Raw genomic sequence first — 14328 nt, forward strand, 5'->3', positions numbered from 1 at the left:
CTTCTGGTGCGCCATGCCCTAGTTGCACCTAGAAGTCCAATTCTGTTCTTCATAACCCTCAATAATCCTCAAACAAGGGCTGAGCCTACACATAGCAGTTACACCATTATCATACCATTATCATCACTATTGGTACACATTACACCAGTGGGCACCAATAGTTATGATAATGGTATAACTGCTATGTGTAGATTCAGCCCAGGTTTCATGCAATTGAAGCGAACTATAGATGTGTGCCCCCTTCATGGATCACTGCCTTGTTGTGGCGAAGGGGCTTGCGTAACTCAGTGAAGCCATAAGCTATGCCGTGCAGGGCCACCCAAGACGGACAGGTCATGGCGGAGAGTTCTGACAAAATGTGGTCCACTGGAGAAGGAAATGGCAACCCACTCCAGTATTCTCGCCAAGAAAACCCCATGGAACGTATCACAAGGCGAAAAGATATGACGCCGGAAGATGAGCCCCTCAGGTCGGAAGGTGTCCAATATACTACTGGGGAAGAGCAGTGGGTATTTCCAAGTAGCGCCAGAAAGAGTGAAGCGGCTGGGCCAAAGCCGAAAGGACACTCAGCTGTGGATGTGTCTGGTGGAGAAAAGAAAATCTGATGCTGTAAAGAACAATATTGTTTAGGAACCTGGAATGTAAGATCAATGAATCAAGGTAAGCTGGAGGTGGTCAAACATGAGATGGCAAGATTGAACATCGACATCTTGGGAATCAGCGAACTCAAATGGACAGGCATGGGCGAATTTAATTCAGGTGACCATCATATCTACTACTGTGGGCAAGAATCCCTTAGAAGAAATGGAGTAGCACTCATAGTCAACAAAAGGGTGGGGAAAGCAGTACTGGGGTACAATCTCAAAAACGATAGAATGATCGCAGTACGAATCCAAGGCAAACCATTCAACATCACAGTAATTCAAGTCTATGCCCCAACCACTGAGGCCGAAGAAGCTGAGGTTGATCGGTTCTATGAAGACCTACAACACCTTCTAGAACTAACACCAAAAAAAGATGTCCTCTTCATCATAGGGGATTGGAATGCCAAAGTAGGAAGTCAAGAAATAACTGGGATAACAGGCAAGCATGGCCTTGGTGTACAAAATGAAGCAGGACAAAGGCTAATAGAGGTTTGCCAAGAGATCACGCTGATCATAGCAAACACTCTTTTCCAACAGCACAAGAGGCGACTCTACACATGGACATCACCAGATGGTCAATATCGAAATCAGATTGATTATGTCCTTTGCAGCCAAAGATGGAGAAGCTCTATACAGTCAGTCAAAACAAGACCTGGAGCTGACTGTGGCTCAGATCATGAGCTTCTTGTTGCAAAATTTCGGCTTGAATTGAAGAACGTAGGGAAAACCACGAAACCATTCAGGTATGACCTCAATCATATCCCTTATGAATATACAGTGGAGGTGAGGAATAGATTTGAGGGATTAGACCTGATAGACAGAGTGCCTGAGGAACTATGGACGGAGGTCCATAACATTGTTCAGGAGGTAGCAACTCAATCCATCCCAAAGAAAAAGAAATGCAAGAAAGCCAAGTGGCTGTCTGATGAGTCTTTACAAGTAGCTGAGGAAAGAAGGGAAGCAAAAAGCAAGGGAGAAAGGGGAAGATATATCCAACTGAATGCAGAGTTCCAGAGAACAGCAAGGAGAGACAAGAAGGCCGTCTTAAATGGACAATGCAAAGAAATCGAGGAAACAGAATGGGAAAGACTAGAGATCTCTTCAAGAAAATCGGAGATCTCAAGGGAACGTTTTATGCAAAGACGGGCATGATAAAGGACAAAGGAGGCAGGGACCTAACAGAAGCAGATGAGATTAAGAAGAGGTGGCAAGAATACACAGAAGAACTATACCGGAAAGGTCTGAATGTCCCTGATAGCCATGAGAGTGCGGTCACTGAACTTGAGCCGGACATCCTCGAGAGTGAAGTCAAGTGGGCCTTAGGAAGCATTAATAACAACAAAGCTAGCGGAGATGACAGTATTCCAGCTGAGCTATTTAAAATGCTAAAAGATGATGCTGGTAAAGTGCTGCACTCAATATGCCAACAAATTTGGAACACTCAACAGTGGCCACAAGACTGGAAAAGGTCAGTTTACATTCCAATTCCAAAGAAGGGCAATGCCAAAGAGTGTTCAAACTACCGTACAATTGCGCTCATTTCACATGCCAGCAAGGTGATGCTCAAAATCCTACAAGCTAGGCTTCAGCAGTATGCGAACCGAGAACTACCGGAAGTACAAGCTGGGTTCCGAAGAGGCAGAGGAACTAGAGATCAAATCACCAACATTCGCTGGATCATGGAGAAAGCAAGAGAATTCCAGAAAAACCTCTATTTCTGCTTCATTGACTACGCTAAAGCCTTTGATTGTGTGGATCACAACAAACTGTGGCAAATTCTTAAAGTGATGGGAATACCAGACCACCTTACCTGTCTCCTGAGAAACCTGTACGAGGGTCAAGAAGCAACAGTCAGAACCAGACATGGAACAACCGATTGGTTCAAAATTGGGAAAGGAGTACGACAAGGCTGCATATTGTCACCCTGCTTATTTAACTTATATGCAGAGTACATCATGAGAAACACCGGGTTGGATGAATCACAGGTTGGAATTAAGATTGCTAGGAGAATTATCAACAACCTCTGATATGCAGATGATACCATCCTAATGGCAGAAAGCGAAGAGGATCTAAAGAGCCTCTTGTTGAGGGTGAAAGAGGAGAGTGCAAAAGCTGGTTTGAAACTCAACATTACAAAAACGAAGATCATGGCATCTGGCCCCATCACTTCCTGGCACATAGAAGGGGAAGAAATGGAAGCAGTGACAGATTTTACTTTCTTGGGCTCCAAGATCACCGCAGATGGTGACTGTAGCCATGAAATTAAAAGACGCTTGCTCCTTGGGAGGAAAGCTATGGCAAACCTAGACAGCATAGTAAGAAGCAGAGACATCACCTTGCTGACAAAGGTCCGTTTAATCAAAGCTATGGTTTTCCCAGTAGTAATGTATGGCTGTGAGAGCTGGACTATAAGGAAGGTTGAGCGCCGGAGAATTGATGCTTTCGAACTGTGGTGCTGGAGAAGACTCTTACGAGTCCCCTGGACTGCAAGGAGGTAAAATCAGTCAATCCTAAAGGAAATCAACCCTGAGTGCTCATTGGAAGGACAGATAGTGAAGCTGAAGCTCCAATATTTTGGCCACCTAATGCGAAGAGAAAACTCTCTGGAAAAGACCCTGATGCTGGGAAAGACTGAAGGCAAAAGGAGAAGGGGACGGCAGAGGATGAGATGGCTAGATATTATCACCGATGCAATGAATATGAACTTGAGCACACTCTGGGAGAGAGCGGAGGACAGGAAGGCCTGGCGTGCTATGGTCCATGGGGTCACGAAGACTGAACAACAACATTTTGGGTTGCATTAATAGAAGCATAGCTTCCAAATCCCGGGAAGTACTAGTTCCCCTCTACTCAGCACTGGTTAGGCCTCACCTGGAGTACTGTGTCCAGTTCTGGGCACCACACTTTAAGAAGGATGCAGACAAACTGGAGAGGGTTCAGAGGAGGGCAACAAAGATGATCAGGGGACTGGAAACAAAGCCCTATGAGGAGAGACTGAAAGAACTGGGCATGTTTAGCCTTGAGAAGAGAAGACTGAAGGGAGATAGAATAGTGCTCTTCAAATACTTGAAAGGTTGGCCCAGTGTGGAAGGTCAGCATTTCTTCTTGATCATCCCAGGATGCAGGACATGGGATAATGGACTCAAGTGACAGGAATCAGATTTCAGCCGAACATCTGGAAAAACTTCCTGCCTGTTAGAGCAATACGACAATGGAACCGATTCCCTAGGGAGGTGGTGGGCTCTCCCATACCAGAGGCATTGAAGACAAGGCCGGACAGCCATCTGTCAGGGATGCTCTGACTTGGATTCCTGCATTGAGTAGGGAGTTGGACTCGATGGCCTAAATGGCCCCTTCCAACCCTACTGTTCTATGATTCCCCCCACTTCACTCACTCAGTCAATCAGCTCACAAATGCAAATCCACCATTCTCCCAGCCACCCATCTCTCTCTGTCACCCTAGAAATACTCACCGTGGGTCAGAGTTATAGAGGAATACATAACTATAACCATAACCTCATTATGTCATGTAACATCACAGTTCCCCTTTTGGTGGGGCTAGTACAAGGCACATCATTAAGGCAAATAAAGTTTTCCACTAAAGCTTGTGCAACTCTAACAGCATCCTGAGCTGCTTCCAGATGAGGCTTTTAATAACCCATTGCCCTGTCTGGTGTGTGTGAGACGCGGCCTGTCTTGCACCCCCTAAGCTAGCTTGCTCCCGTCAGGTGTGGTGGAGGATGCTTGCCTCTGCAGCTCTGAAGTAAGATTCAGCTGCCAGTCCAGTCATAGATGGGGTTGGGGGTGGAGGGGGTCCTTCATCTCAGGCAGCAAGGTATCTTGGGCCAGCCCTAACCCAATGGCACAAATGTTCAATTGTAAAGCAATGCGGGTTTTAAGTGCCCAGGACCTTTGGGGGAAGCCCTTCTTGGTCCTGCCTCATTCAGAGGCAGGCTTGGAGGTGACACAAGAGAAGGGCTTCTCAGCAGCCGCTCTCCGGCTGTGGAATTTCCTGCAGAGGGAGGCTAGCTTGGCACCCTCTCTGCAGGCTTTCCACAGGGAGGCAACAATTCAAGGAAGCCTTTGGCAAGCAAGCTCATGAGTGGCTGAAGGGCGTTTTGATGGGCTGGGCGCTGCCTGTTTCTTTCACTGTTGTGTTTTTGTGGATCTGTTTTTTATATGTTTTAATTAAGGTTTTGTTTCTAACCTGTATTTTATTATTCTGCACCATTTTTGGAGGAAAGGTGGTTATAATGAAAACTAAAAAGTAATAAATCTGCCAAGCCTGGCCCGTGTGGCCAGCGTTGCATTAACATTTGGGATTGGGAAAACTGGCTCTCAGCTACCCCATGTTTGCATATACGTGCAACTGAGGGTGACGCTTCGTGCATCTGATGACGTGCACTCTGAGCCACGAAAGCTGGTAATAAATGTGTTAGTCTCTAAGTGACACTCTACCCGTTTAGCTACTATTTCCAAGTCTATGATTCTATCCTTCTGAGCAATCAGGTATTGGACATCGCCCCATCACTCATTCCCCTTCTGACCAATCAGCCACTGGGAGTCGAAGGAGCTCTGTTTTCCTCTTCTCCACCTCCGCCTGCTCCTTGGCCAATCAGGCTCTGCGAATTCCCCCGCCGTTTTGCCCCTCCGGCGGACTCACTCCTGGCCCCGCCCTTGCGCTTGCGCCGCTCTAGACTCGCTTCTTGCGCACTCTCGCCTCCGCTGCTGCCTCGATGGTTCCGGCGGGGACTGTTTCCACACGGACCGATCGCCCTGGTGCTCCCCGCCGGCTGAGGGGGATTTGAGGAGTGGGGCGGGGGAGGTAAGCCCGGTTTCCCGGGGCGGGTAGCGGTGGGGGGTGGTAGGCAAGGAAATCCTGTGAGGCCGACCAACATTGCTCTCCCCCCAATTTACAGGCAGCCATTTCGACTCTCAGCCCGCCGTACCCAGAATTCTTGAGGCGGATGGCGGCTAAGCACAGGACCCCTGGGGCCAAACGCGCTGGCCCCTGAGGTCGTGGCAGGGATGGCTCGTCTTGAATGGACCCCCGGCTCCCTGCCCTGTGATGGGGAGAGAGCGACTGGCGGGGGGTCCGTTCGAGGCGGGGCTAAAACCGCTAGTTCGCCTCAGGGAGGCTCTCGACTCCACCTGATTTAACCCCCCCCATGGCAAATGCTTGGGTGGGCTGTGATTATGCAGTGGTGAAGGAAGCACACTTCCCTCGTACTCCCCTCACACTGCCCGTATACAAATGTATGGTGCAACCACACTTGGAATACTGTGGCCAGTTCCGCTCACTGCACCTAAAAAAAGATACTGTAGAGCTGGAAAATGTGCAGAAAAGGGCAACTAAACGGATCAAGGGGTGGAGCACGTCCCCTGTGAGGGAAGGTTACAACAGCGGGGATTGTTTAGCTTGGAAAAAAGGAGGGTAAGGGGAGACATGATAGAGGTGTACAAAATTATGCATGGTGTGGAGAATGTGGAGAGGGAGACCTTTTTCTCCCGCTCTCAAAATTGTTGTTGTTGTTCAGTCGTTCAGTCGTGTCTGACTCTTCGTGACCCCATGGACCATAGCACGCCAGGCCTTCCTGTCCTGCGCTCTCTCCCGGAGCGTGCTCAAGTTCATATTCATTGCATCCGTGATGCTATCTAGCCATCTCATCCTCTGCCATCCCCTTCTCCTTTTGCCTTCAGTCTTTCCCAGCATCAGGGTCTTTTCCAGGGAGTTTTCTCTTCGCATTAGGTGGCCAAAATATTGGAGCTTCAGCTTCAGTATCTGTCCTTCCAATGAGCACTCAGGGTTGATTTCCTTTAGGATGGACTGATTTGACCTCCTTGCAGTCCAGGGGACTCGGAAGAGTCTTCTCCAGCACCACAGTTCGAAAGCATCAATTCTTCGGCGCTCAGCCTTCCTTATAGTCCAGCTCTCACAGCCATACATTACTACTGGGAAAACCATAGCTTTGATTAGATGGACCTTTGTCGGCAAGGTGATGTCTCTGCTTCTTACTATGCTGTCTAGGTTTGCCATAGCTTTCCTCCCAAGGAGCAAGCGTCTTTTAATTTCATGGCTACAGTCACCATCTGCGGTGATCTTGGAGCCCAAGAAAGTAAAATCTGTCACTGCTTCCATTCTTCCCCTTCTATATGCCAGGAAGTGATAGGGCCAGATGACATGATCTTAGTTTTTTTAATGTTGAGTTTCAAACCAGATTTTGCACTCTCCTCTTTCACCTTCAACAAGAGGCTCTTGAGATCCTCTTTGCTTTCTGCCATTAGGGTGGTATCGTCTGCATGTCGGAGATTGTTGATAATTCTCCCGGCAATCTTAATTCCGACCTCTGATTCATCCAACCCGGCATTTCTCATGATGTACTCTGCATATAAGTTAAATAAGCAGGGTGACAATATGCAGCCTTGTCGTACTCCTTTCCCAATTTTGAACCAATCGGTTGTTCCATGTCTGGTTCTTACTGTTGCTTCTTGACCCTCGTACAGGTTTCTCAGGAGACAGGTAAGGTGGTCTGGTACTCCCATCACTTTAAGAATTTGCCACAGTTTGTTGTGATCCACACAATCAAAGGCTTTAGCATAGTCAATGAAGCAGAAATAGACGTTTTTCTGGAATTCTCTTGCTTTCTCCATGATGCAGCGAATGTTGGTGATTTGATCTCTAGTTCCTCTGCCTCTTCTAAACCCAGCTTGTACTTCCGGTAGTTCTCGGTTCGCATACTGCTGAAGCCTAGCTTGTAGGATTTTGAGCATCACCTTGCTGGCATGTGAAATGAGCGCAATTGTGCGGTAGTTTGAACACTCTTTGGCGTTGCCCTTCTTTGGAATTGGAATGTAAACTGACCTTTTCCAGTCTTGTGGCCACTGTTGAGTGTTCCAGATTTGTTGGCATATTGAATGCAGCACTTTAACAGCATCATCTTTTAGGATTTTAAATAGCTCGGCTGGAATACCGTCATCTCCGCTAGCTTTGTTGTTACTAATGCTTCCTAAGGCCCACTTGACTTCACTCTCGAGGATGTCCGGCTCAAGTTCAGTGACCGCACTCTCATGGCTATCAGGGACATTCAGATCTTTCCTGTATAGTTCTTCTGTGTATTCTTGCCACCTCTCAAAATACTAGAACCCAAAGGGGTCATCCCATGAAGCTGACTGGTGGGAGATTCAGGACAACCAAAAGGAAGGACTTCACACAGTGCAGAGTTAACCTATGGAATTTGCTACCACAGGATGGTTGGCCACTCTGAACAGAATGCTGGACTGGATGGATTCAGCAGGGCTGTTCTGATGTTCACACTCTGCACATGCTCTGAGGCACTCTAGTACTATTGCATTGGTATTTAAAAAACAGTTCTGGAGTCTTTGGGGTTTCTTTGGTTCCTTTCTATGGATTACTTGTTTGTTACCTTTATATCCTGCCTTTCCTCCAAGGAGCCCAAGGTGGTGTACATGATCCTTCTCTCAAATTTATCCTCACAACAACCCTGTGAGGTAGGTTAGGCTGAGAGTCAGCGACTGGCCCAAAGTCACCTAGTGAGCTTCATGGCCCAGGGAGAACTCGAACCTGGATCTCCTGAGTCCCAGTCCAACATTCTAACCACTACATCACACTGACTCTCACCTTAGGCTAGGGAGGACTAAGAATGCATCACACCAGGACTAACTCCTCTATTGCGCTCAGTGTCTTTCTTGTGGGCTTCCCGTGGGGGCCTTTGGCTGGCCAATGTGTGAACAGAATGCTGAACTAGATAGGCCTTTGGTCTGATCCAGCTTCAGGGCATTTCTTGTGTTCTTAGCCTTTGAAAGCAGCTTGAGTAGTCACTTCAGGCAGCAAACAAGCAGGATCCTTCACAATGTGGAGATGATGTGGAAGTCATAAGTCTCAAAGTGATCAAGTGCAGGTGTGCATAATCCAAGAATTATACTCCAGCACTCTCTGTGATTGTTGCAAGAGATCTGGAAATGTATCTCTTGGGCTGTGCGATGAAGAGGCAGAGTGTCAAGGGCTGGTCTTCATTTCATTCTCTTTGGTTGCTCACTCCCTTGGAAACCAACCCATTTCCCTCCTAGAATCCTCAAACTTCCCAATAAGCAAGATAATTGCTTCAGAAGAGCTGTGAAATCCTCTGTGGAGAATGTGGGAAAACAGAGAGGTGGTCATTTGTGGGTAGGGTTGATGCAAACATGTTTACAAGGAAATTGCTTTTGCTTCATGTACCAAAACATAGATTATATAACTGCATACGAAAGGAGGCAAGACAAATATAGAAAGCTAGCATTTATTACAATGTAATGAATATGAGCATTTCTGCAAACTCATTTGAAAAAAGGGTCTGTAGGCCACACTTTCCAAATTCCATTAAGTAAAGCAGGGAGTCCCCAGGAAATGTCTGCACAGGGCTCAGTGTTGCCCTGACTATCAGCAGCTATTATTTAGGGAAAGCCTAGGGCAAACCTCTGCTTATAGAGGACTGATTCGCATGTTCAAGTAACCTACTGTGGCTTATTAAAGCCATGGTAGGCTTTGGCATGTGCGGGTGGCCATTTTGAATATTCAAGCTGTGACTATGGCTTGTCACGGCATCTGAACCCAGTGAGGGTGGGTTGTTGCTGTAGTTAACAAACCACCCAGAACCCATGGGCTGTTTTAGGGTTGTGGGTGGTTTGTTAACCTTGCCAGCAACCCAGCCAACTATCCCCAGGTTTGGATGTCATGACAAGCTGCAATTGCAGCTTGAATATTCAAAAGCCTGCCGGCACACGCCATAACCCATCATGGCTTAAATAAGTCACGGTGGGCTGTGGTAATAGTATGAACCAGGTTAGTATGTGAACGACGTGGATGGATCAAATATTAGAATTGGCTGAGTCACCCCAAAGTACTTTCCACTTTTCATACATTTTCCTTTCAGCCCTTTCTGTTCTGATCACTTGAGGACAGAGATGGGGAATGCCTCTAGATATTTGTTGGGCTACAATTCCCATCACCCCACACCATTGCCTATGCTGGGTAGGGCTGATGGAATTTGTGGTCCAACAACATCTGGAGGGCCACATGTTCCCCATCTCTGCTCTAAGATAATACACTAGGATGCAAAGAAATTGTTGGGCTCTGACTATTGCAGATTAATTGGGTTAGCCATGTTGTTTTATGCTTATCTGTCAGTTAAAATAAATATTGTACTATCCACAAGGACAACTGTCAACATGGGCTGATACGTGGGTTCAGGAATGGAGTTATGTTACACAGTCAGATTGTGGTGTGGGTGTTGTCAAGGATCTTCCTCTTCTGTTGTTTGTCTGGCTTTTTTGTTACCAGCAATACTGTCAAATGCTAGAGTGGGGAAAGGAGACCTGACTTCTACTTCATGAACCAAGACTGGATATAATATGGGGATGGTTCAAATGTAGAACACTATTCCAGAACATTTAGACTGCTCAGTTCAGAGGGTGCACAGGATGGTTACTCAAGTTGCACCTGTGACCCTAGATTTATCTCTGACTTTGGCAAGCCTGCAAGTCCAAGTGTATGACCTACGCTGAAGCAGAACACGCTGATAACTGATGCCTTTGCTCATGTTCAGGAGTTTCCCCTTTATTTGGCGTGTCCTCCTCTCCCAGCATCGACTGGCTCTCTTGGTCACTTTAAAATTCCCAGACCAGTGATAATGGTTACTAGCTGTAAGGTCCGGTTTCTGTCAAGTTGCAGGGGTGGGCAAGCCAAGGTAAAGCATAGGCGAGGGTAGTCTCTTGCAGGGAACACAACAGCAGAGTCCCCGTGGAATGCCCTCCTTTGGCCAGAGCTGGTTGGTGGATAGGCTGACATCCCTCAGGCCGAGGTTCGGGAATTGCTGTGGGCTTAAGTCCTGACATTCGCCTCTCCACTGGCAGCTTTCCCTCACTGAGATGTGCCTCTCTGCAGGGAGCCTGCTGAGATGTATGCTGTGTACAAACAGGCCCACCCTCCTACAGGGCTGGAGTTCTCCATGTACTGCAACTTCTTCTCCAATGCCGAGCGCAACTTGGTGGTGGCAGGAACCTCTCAGCTGTATGTTTACAGGCTCAACCATGACTCTGAGGTACTCTGAACTACCTGTTTGTGGGCGATATTCACTTTGCTATGATTGTGCATGTTTGTTGGAGGGATGAAAGACTGAATCCTTACTTGATTCCTTTGCTTGTAATGAAAGAGGTGGGTGTTTGCCTTCTGAAAGTAACAGGTCGTGGATTTAACAAAAAACAAAGAACTTATTCTCCATGCAATGTAAAGTTGTCCTGTGGAACACATGAAGTTTTATAGAGGCCAAGCATATGACCTAGAGTCTCAAATAAGGAGGTTTGACAAATATCTGGAAACCTGGCCCAGCAGCGACTGAGAGTTGGTACAGGACCTAGCACTGTGCTCCTTGGACGAGCAGTTCACTCTTAATTTGCCCTGTGACATCCTTGGGTAGTGGCAGGAAGGTGGGACAGATTATGCTGGTCTGGTTAAGGTCTCATTTGCTTGATTCCAGCTTCACTAAGGAGCATACCCTGCAGGATTGGCTGTTTTTTATTGGTGTCATTAATGACTGATGCTCACTCCAAGCATGGATGCTTCTGTGGTATTCCAGCCATTGCTAAACCGCATTAGGAAAGAGAACGTCTGTGAGGACGGGAAGTGGTTCTCTATCCCCCACCCCCCAAACTTCTCTCACACACAAACATACATGCCCTGCATCCCTCCGGCTCTTGTGCCAGTTGGTGATCCTGGTCTATATTCTGAGATTAATTTGGCTTTTGCAGCGGCTCCAGGAAAGAGTAGTTTTGTCCCTATAGGATAGATTTGCTTACACACTGGTTTTAGAAGGAACTGAATGTGACATCCTTTGAGGGAGCTCTGAAAAATGATGAGCGTGTTCCCTAGGAGGATTGTTTAATCCATCCAAAGTCAGAGAGTGCAACTGAATGTCAGAACTGGGGGTTGATGCTGAGGTGGGGGAGACCTGAAGCTGCAATGGCAAAGCCTGAGAGATGGTCTTCAGAGCCATGGAATGATCTGAGAAGGAAAGTATTAAGATGCACTCTTATTAGTGGCAGAATATGAGGGGTGTGCAGTTCTGGAGACATGAGGAGCCCCCTGTTTCTGTAGTAAGATTTACTGCTCCTACCTTTCTCTCTGAAGTGTTAATGTCACTTTGAGGCTGATGCTGGTGCCTCTTTGGCACTTGGCCTGGCCACTCCATCTCCACCTTCTCTCCAGGGCAATCTGAGCAGGTCTGTGCAGCTGGTGCACTGCATTGTAACTGCAGGACTGATGATGTTCTTCTGCTTCTCTTCTAGACCGCAACCAAAAATGACAGAATCACAGGTGAGTGGATGGGAATGTGGGTGGTCTGGGCTGCAGGTGGTAGTGTGTGCTGGGCTCCTGGAAAAGAAATTGTGTGGGTGGGAAGCTACACTAAGGGAGACCCGCTATCCGATAATGCTTCAGAAGAAAGTTGTCCCCTGTTTAGGCTCTGTCTCTACCCCTCGAAGGAAGCCACCACTGCAGTCAGTGGGGCCAGTGATTTCCTTGCCTGGCATGCACTCCCAGGTGTTGTCGTGGGACTGCAGGCAATTACTTGCTTCCAGTGCCAGCTCCAGTGCCACCTTTCTCTCATAGTCTCCCTCTGCTGAAGCTGAAGAGCTACTTCTGGGCTAACCAGCTCTCTTAAGCTCCCAAGAGACCTCTTAGGATGCTTGGTACTTAACCCTCAAGCTTGTCACCAATTGCAGCTCAGTTCAGAAGTCATAGCTCAGTGATAGAGCACATGCTTTCCATGCAGAAGGTCAATCTTGGGTTCAGCCCCTCACATCTCCCATTAAGAGGAACACGAGCAGTAGGTTTTGGAAGGATCTCTACCTGAGACCTTGGGAGAGCCACTGCCATTCAGAGAAGACAATATTGGGATAGATGGACCAATGGCTAATAGCAGTTTCATGCATTTGCTATTCACTCTGCAGTCAGGGAATGTGGAAAGGAATGGCAAGGCCGCAGTCTTTACTGCCTTTTGTTTCCAATTGCACCACTCAGTAGTTTTCTGTGTTACGTCCACCTTCTCAGTATTGGTGGGTTAGACAGGAGATTTATGTGGGGCAGGCAGGAGGGATGGGGCCAGAGTACTGAAGGACAAAGGCAGACGGGGCAGGTCCAATATACAGACTACAAGGAACAGCTCCTCCCCCAACCCCCTGCAAGGGGAAGGCCTTCACCTGGAGCAGAACTTTCACCATCTCAGGCTGGTGTTGGGTAATGTCCATGGAGTTCAAACAGGGAGACACAAGCTGAAAGGCTTGGGAGGCTTATTTCAGGCAGAGAGGACTCTGTTGTAGGTAGGGGGCTGAGATGAAGGGGCCAGATAAGCACTGTGTGTGACTCCAACTTCACCTCTGACGTTGGCTCTCTATGTCACATTCTAATTTGCTGTCTTGCACAGAGGGCAAAGGTCACAAGGAGAAACTGGAGCTGGTGGCTGCCTTCTCTTTCTTTGGCAATGTCATGTCCATGGCCAGTGTACAGCTTGCAGGAGCCAAGAGAGATGCCCTCCTACTCAGCTTCAAGGATGCCAAGGTAGGTTGTCATCTGGAGAAGGAGGCATAGGTAGTCAGATTTCTGGAAGAGCTGTGCCATATAGTGTGTGTGAGAGTGTGAGGGAGGGAGGAACAGTTGTGGCCAGCCATGTTGAGCCTCAAAGCATCTTACAGTCTGCTCTGGCCAGTCTATCTATAACTAGCTCCTAATGGCAGTTTTGCTTGACGTGACATACAACAAAATGAGTACTTGGGCTCAGTGGAAACGGAGCCTCTTTTCAGCCAGCTTTCCAGACCACTGTGAGGAGAGAGGACCATGGAACTCTGAGTCCATTGTGTATTTCTGCAACAGCTAAAAATAGTTTGCATTTTGGGAAGGGAGAGCAATAGAAGAGTAGACGAAGCAAATTGGGGAGTAGGTCATGTCAGTATGAAGCAGTATACAGCAAGGTAACAATAAGCAGAAAACAATAGAATTCCATTGTATTTCAGCCAGCCATTCCACCATTGGATCTAAAAATAGGGGAGGGTAGTAATTATTCAGATTTAAAGTCTTTCCCTCTCAAGGTTTCAGTATGGGACATGTTCAATTTATAATTTTCATTTTGAAGAAAAAGACGAAATCTGAGCAGATGCCCTTCCCGTTAATTCCCTTTTCCTGCCTCCCAGCTCTCAGTGGTGGAATATGATCCTGGCACCCATGACCTGAAAACACTTTCTCTTCATTACTTTGAGGAGCCAGAGCTGAGGGTATGTACCTGAGGATTTGCAGTTTAATTTCAAAAGCCACTGTGAGAGGAGCTCTCATTCATCCTCCGAAAAGTCAAGAGACACTGGCAGGCCTCTCGCATCCCTAGGAAATTCCCTTGTGCCTATTCCCCCCCGCCCCCAATCTTGTCATTTGATGACATTCAAAGCAATAGCCATTAGCAGGTGAGAAGCTCCAGCCAGCCGAAGCAGAGAGACATTCAGACCTAAATGCTCAAAATGGAGTGTGGCACAGGGCACCACCTGCTAGCACTTAGGATGACATCTGCACCTTTCCCAGTGGGCACAACCAAGACTTCTCCCTTCCTAACTCCATCGCAACTCCATGCACTAGTTGGACTGTTTG

At 47.5% G+C, this 14328-nt stretch overlaps 1 protein-coding gene across 16 annotated transcripts in view; it reads left to right on the forward strand.

The window, feature by feature from the left end:
- Positions 1 to 5310: 5310 nt before the first annotated feature.
- The window catches only part of CPSF1 (cleavage and polyadenylation specific factor 1), a 35352-nt gene continuing 26334 nt past the window's right edge, over positions 5311 to 14328 (forward strand). For 11 of the 16 annotated variants that reach the window (XM_084848531.1, XM_084848533.1, XM_084848535.1 and 8 more), the window contains exons 1-5: positions 5380 to 5469; positions 10585 to 10741; positions 11985 to 12012; positions 13121 to 13254; positions 13884 to 13964. In XM_084848531.1, the coding sequence (XP_084704657.1) occupies positions 10598 to 10741; positions 11985 to 12012; positions 13121 to 13254; positions 13884 to 13964 (387 nt within the window). In that variant the 5' untranslated portion in view covers positions 5380 to 5469; positions 10585 to 10597. Of the gene's footprint in view, positions 5470 to 10553; positions 10742 to 11984; positions 12013 to 13120; positions 13255 to 13883; positions 13965 to 14328 lie in introns of all 16 variants that reach the window. The other 5 variants (XM_084848534.1, XM_084848532.1, XM_084848529.1 and 2 more) reach the window with 5 other exon arrangements.

Source organism: Heloderma suspectum, chromosome 4 (genome assembly GCF_057233095.1).
Source record: "Heloderma suspectum isolate Gila_16-S chromosome 4, 16-S_ref, whole genome shotgun sequence".
Taxonomy (NCBI): domain Eukaryota; kingdom Metazoa; phylum Chordata; class Lepidosauria; order Squamata; family Helodermatidae; genus Heloderma; species Heloderma suspectum.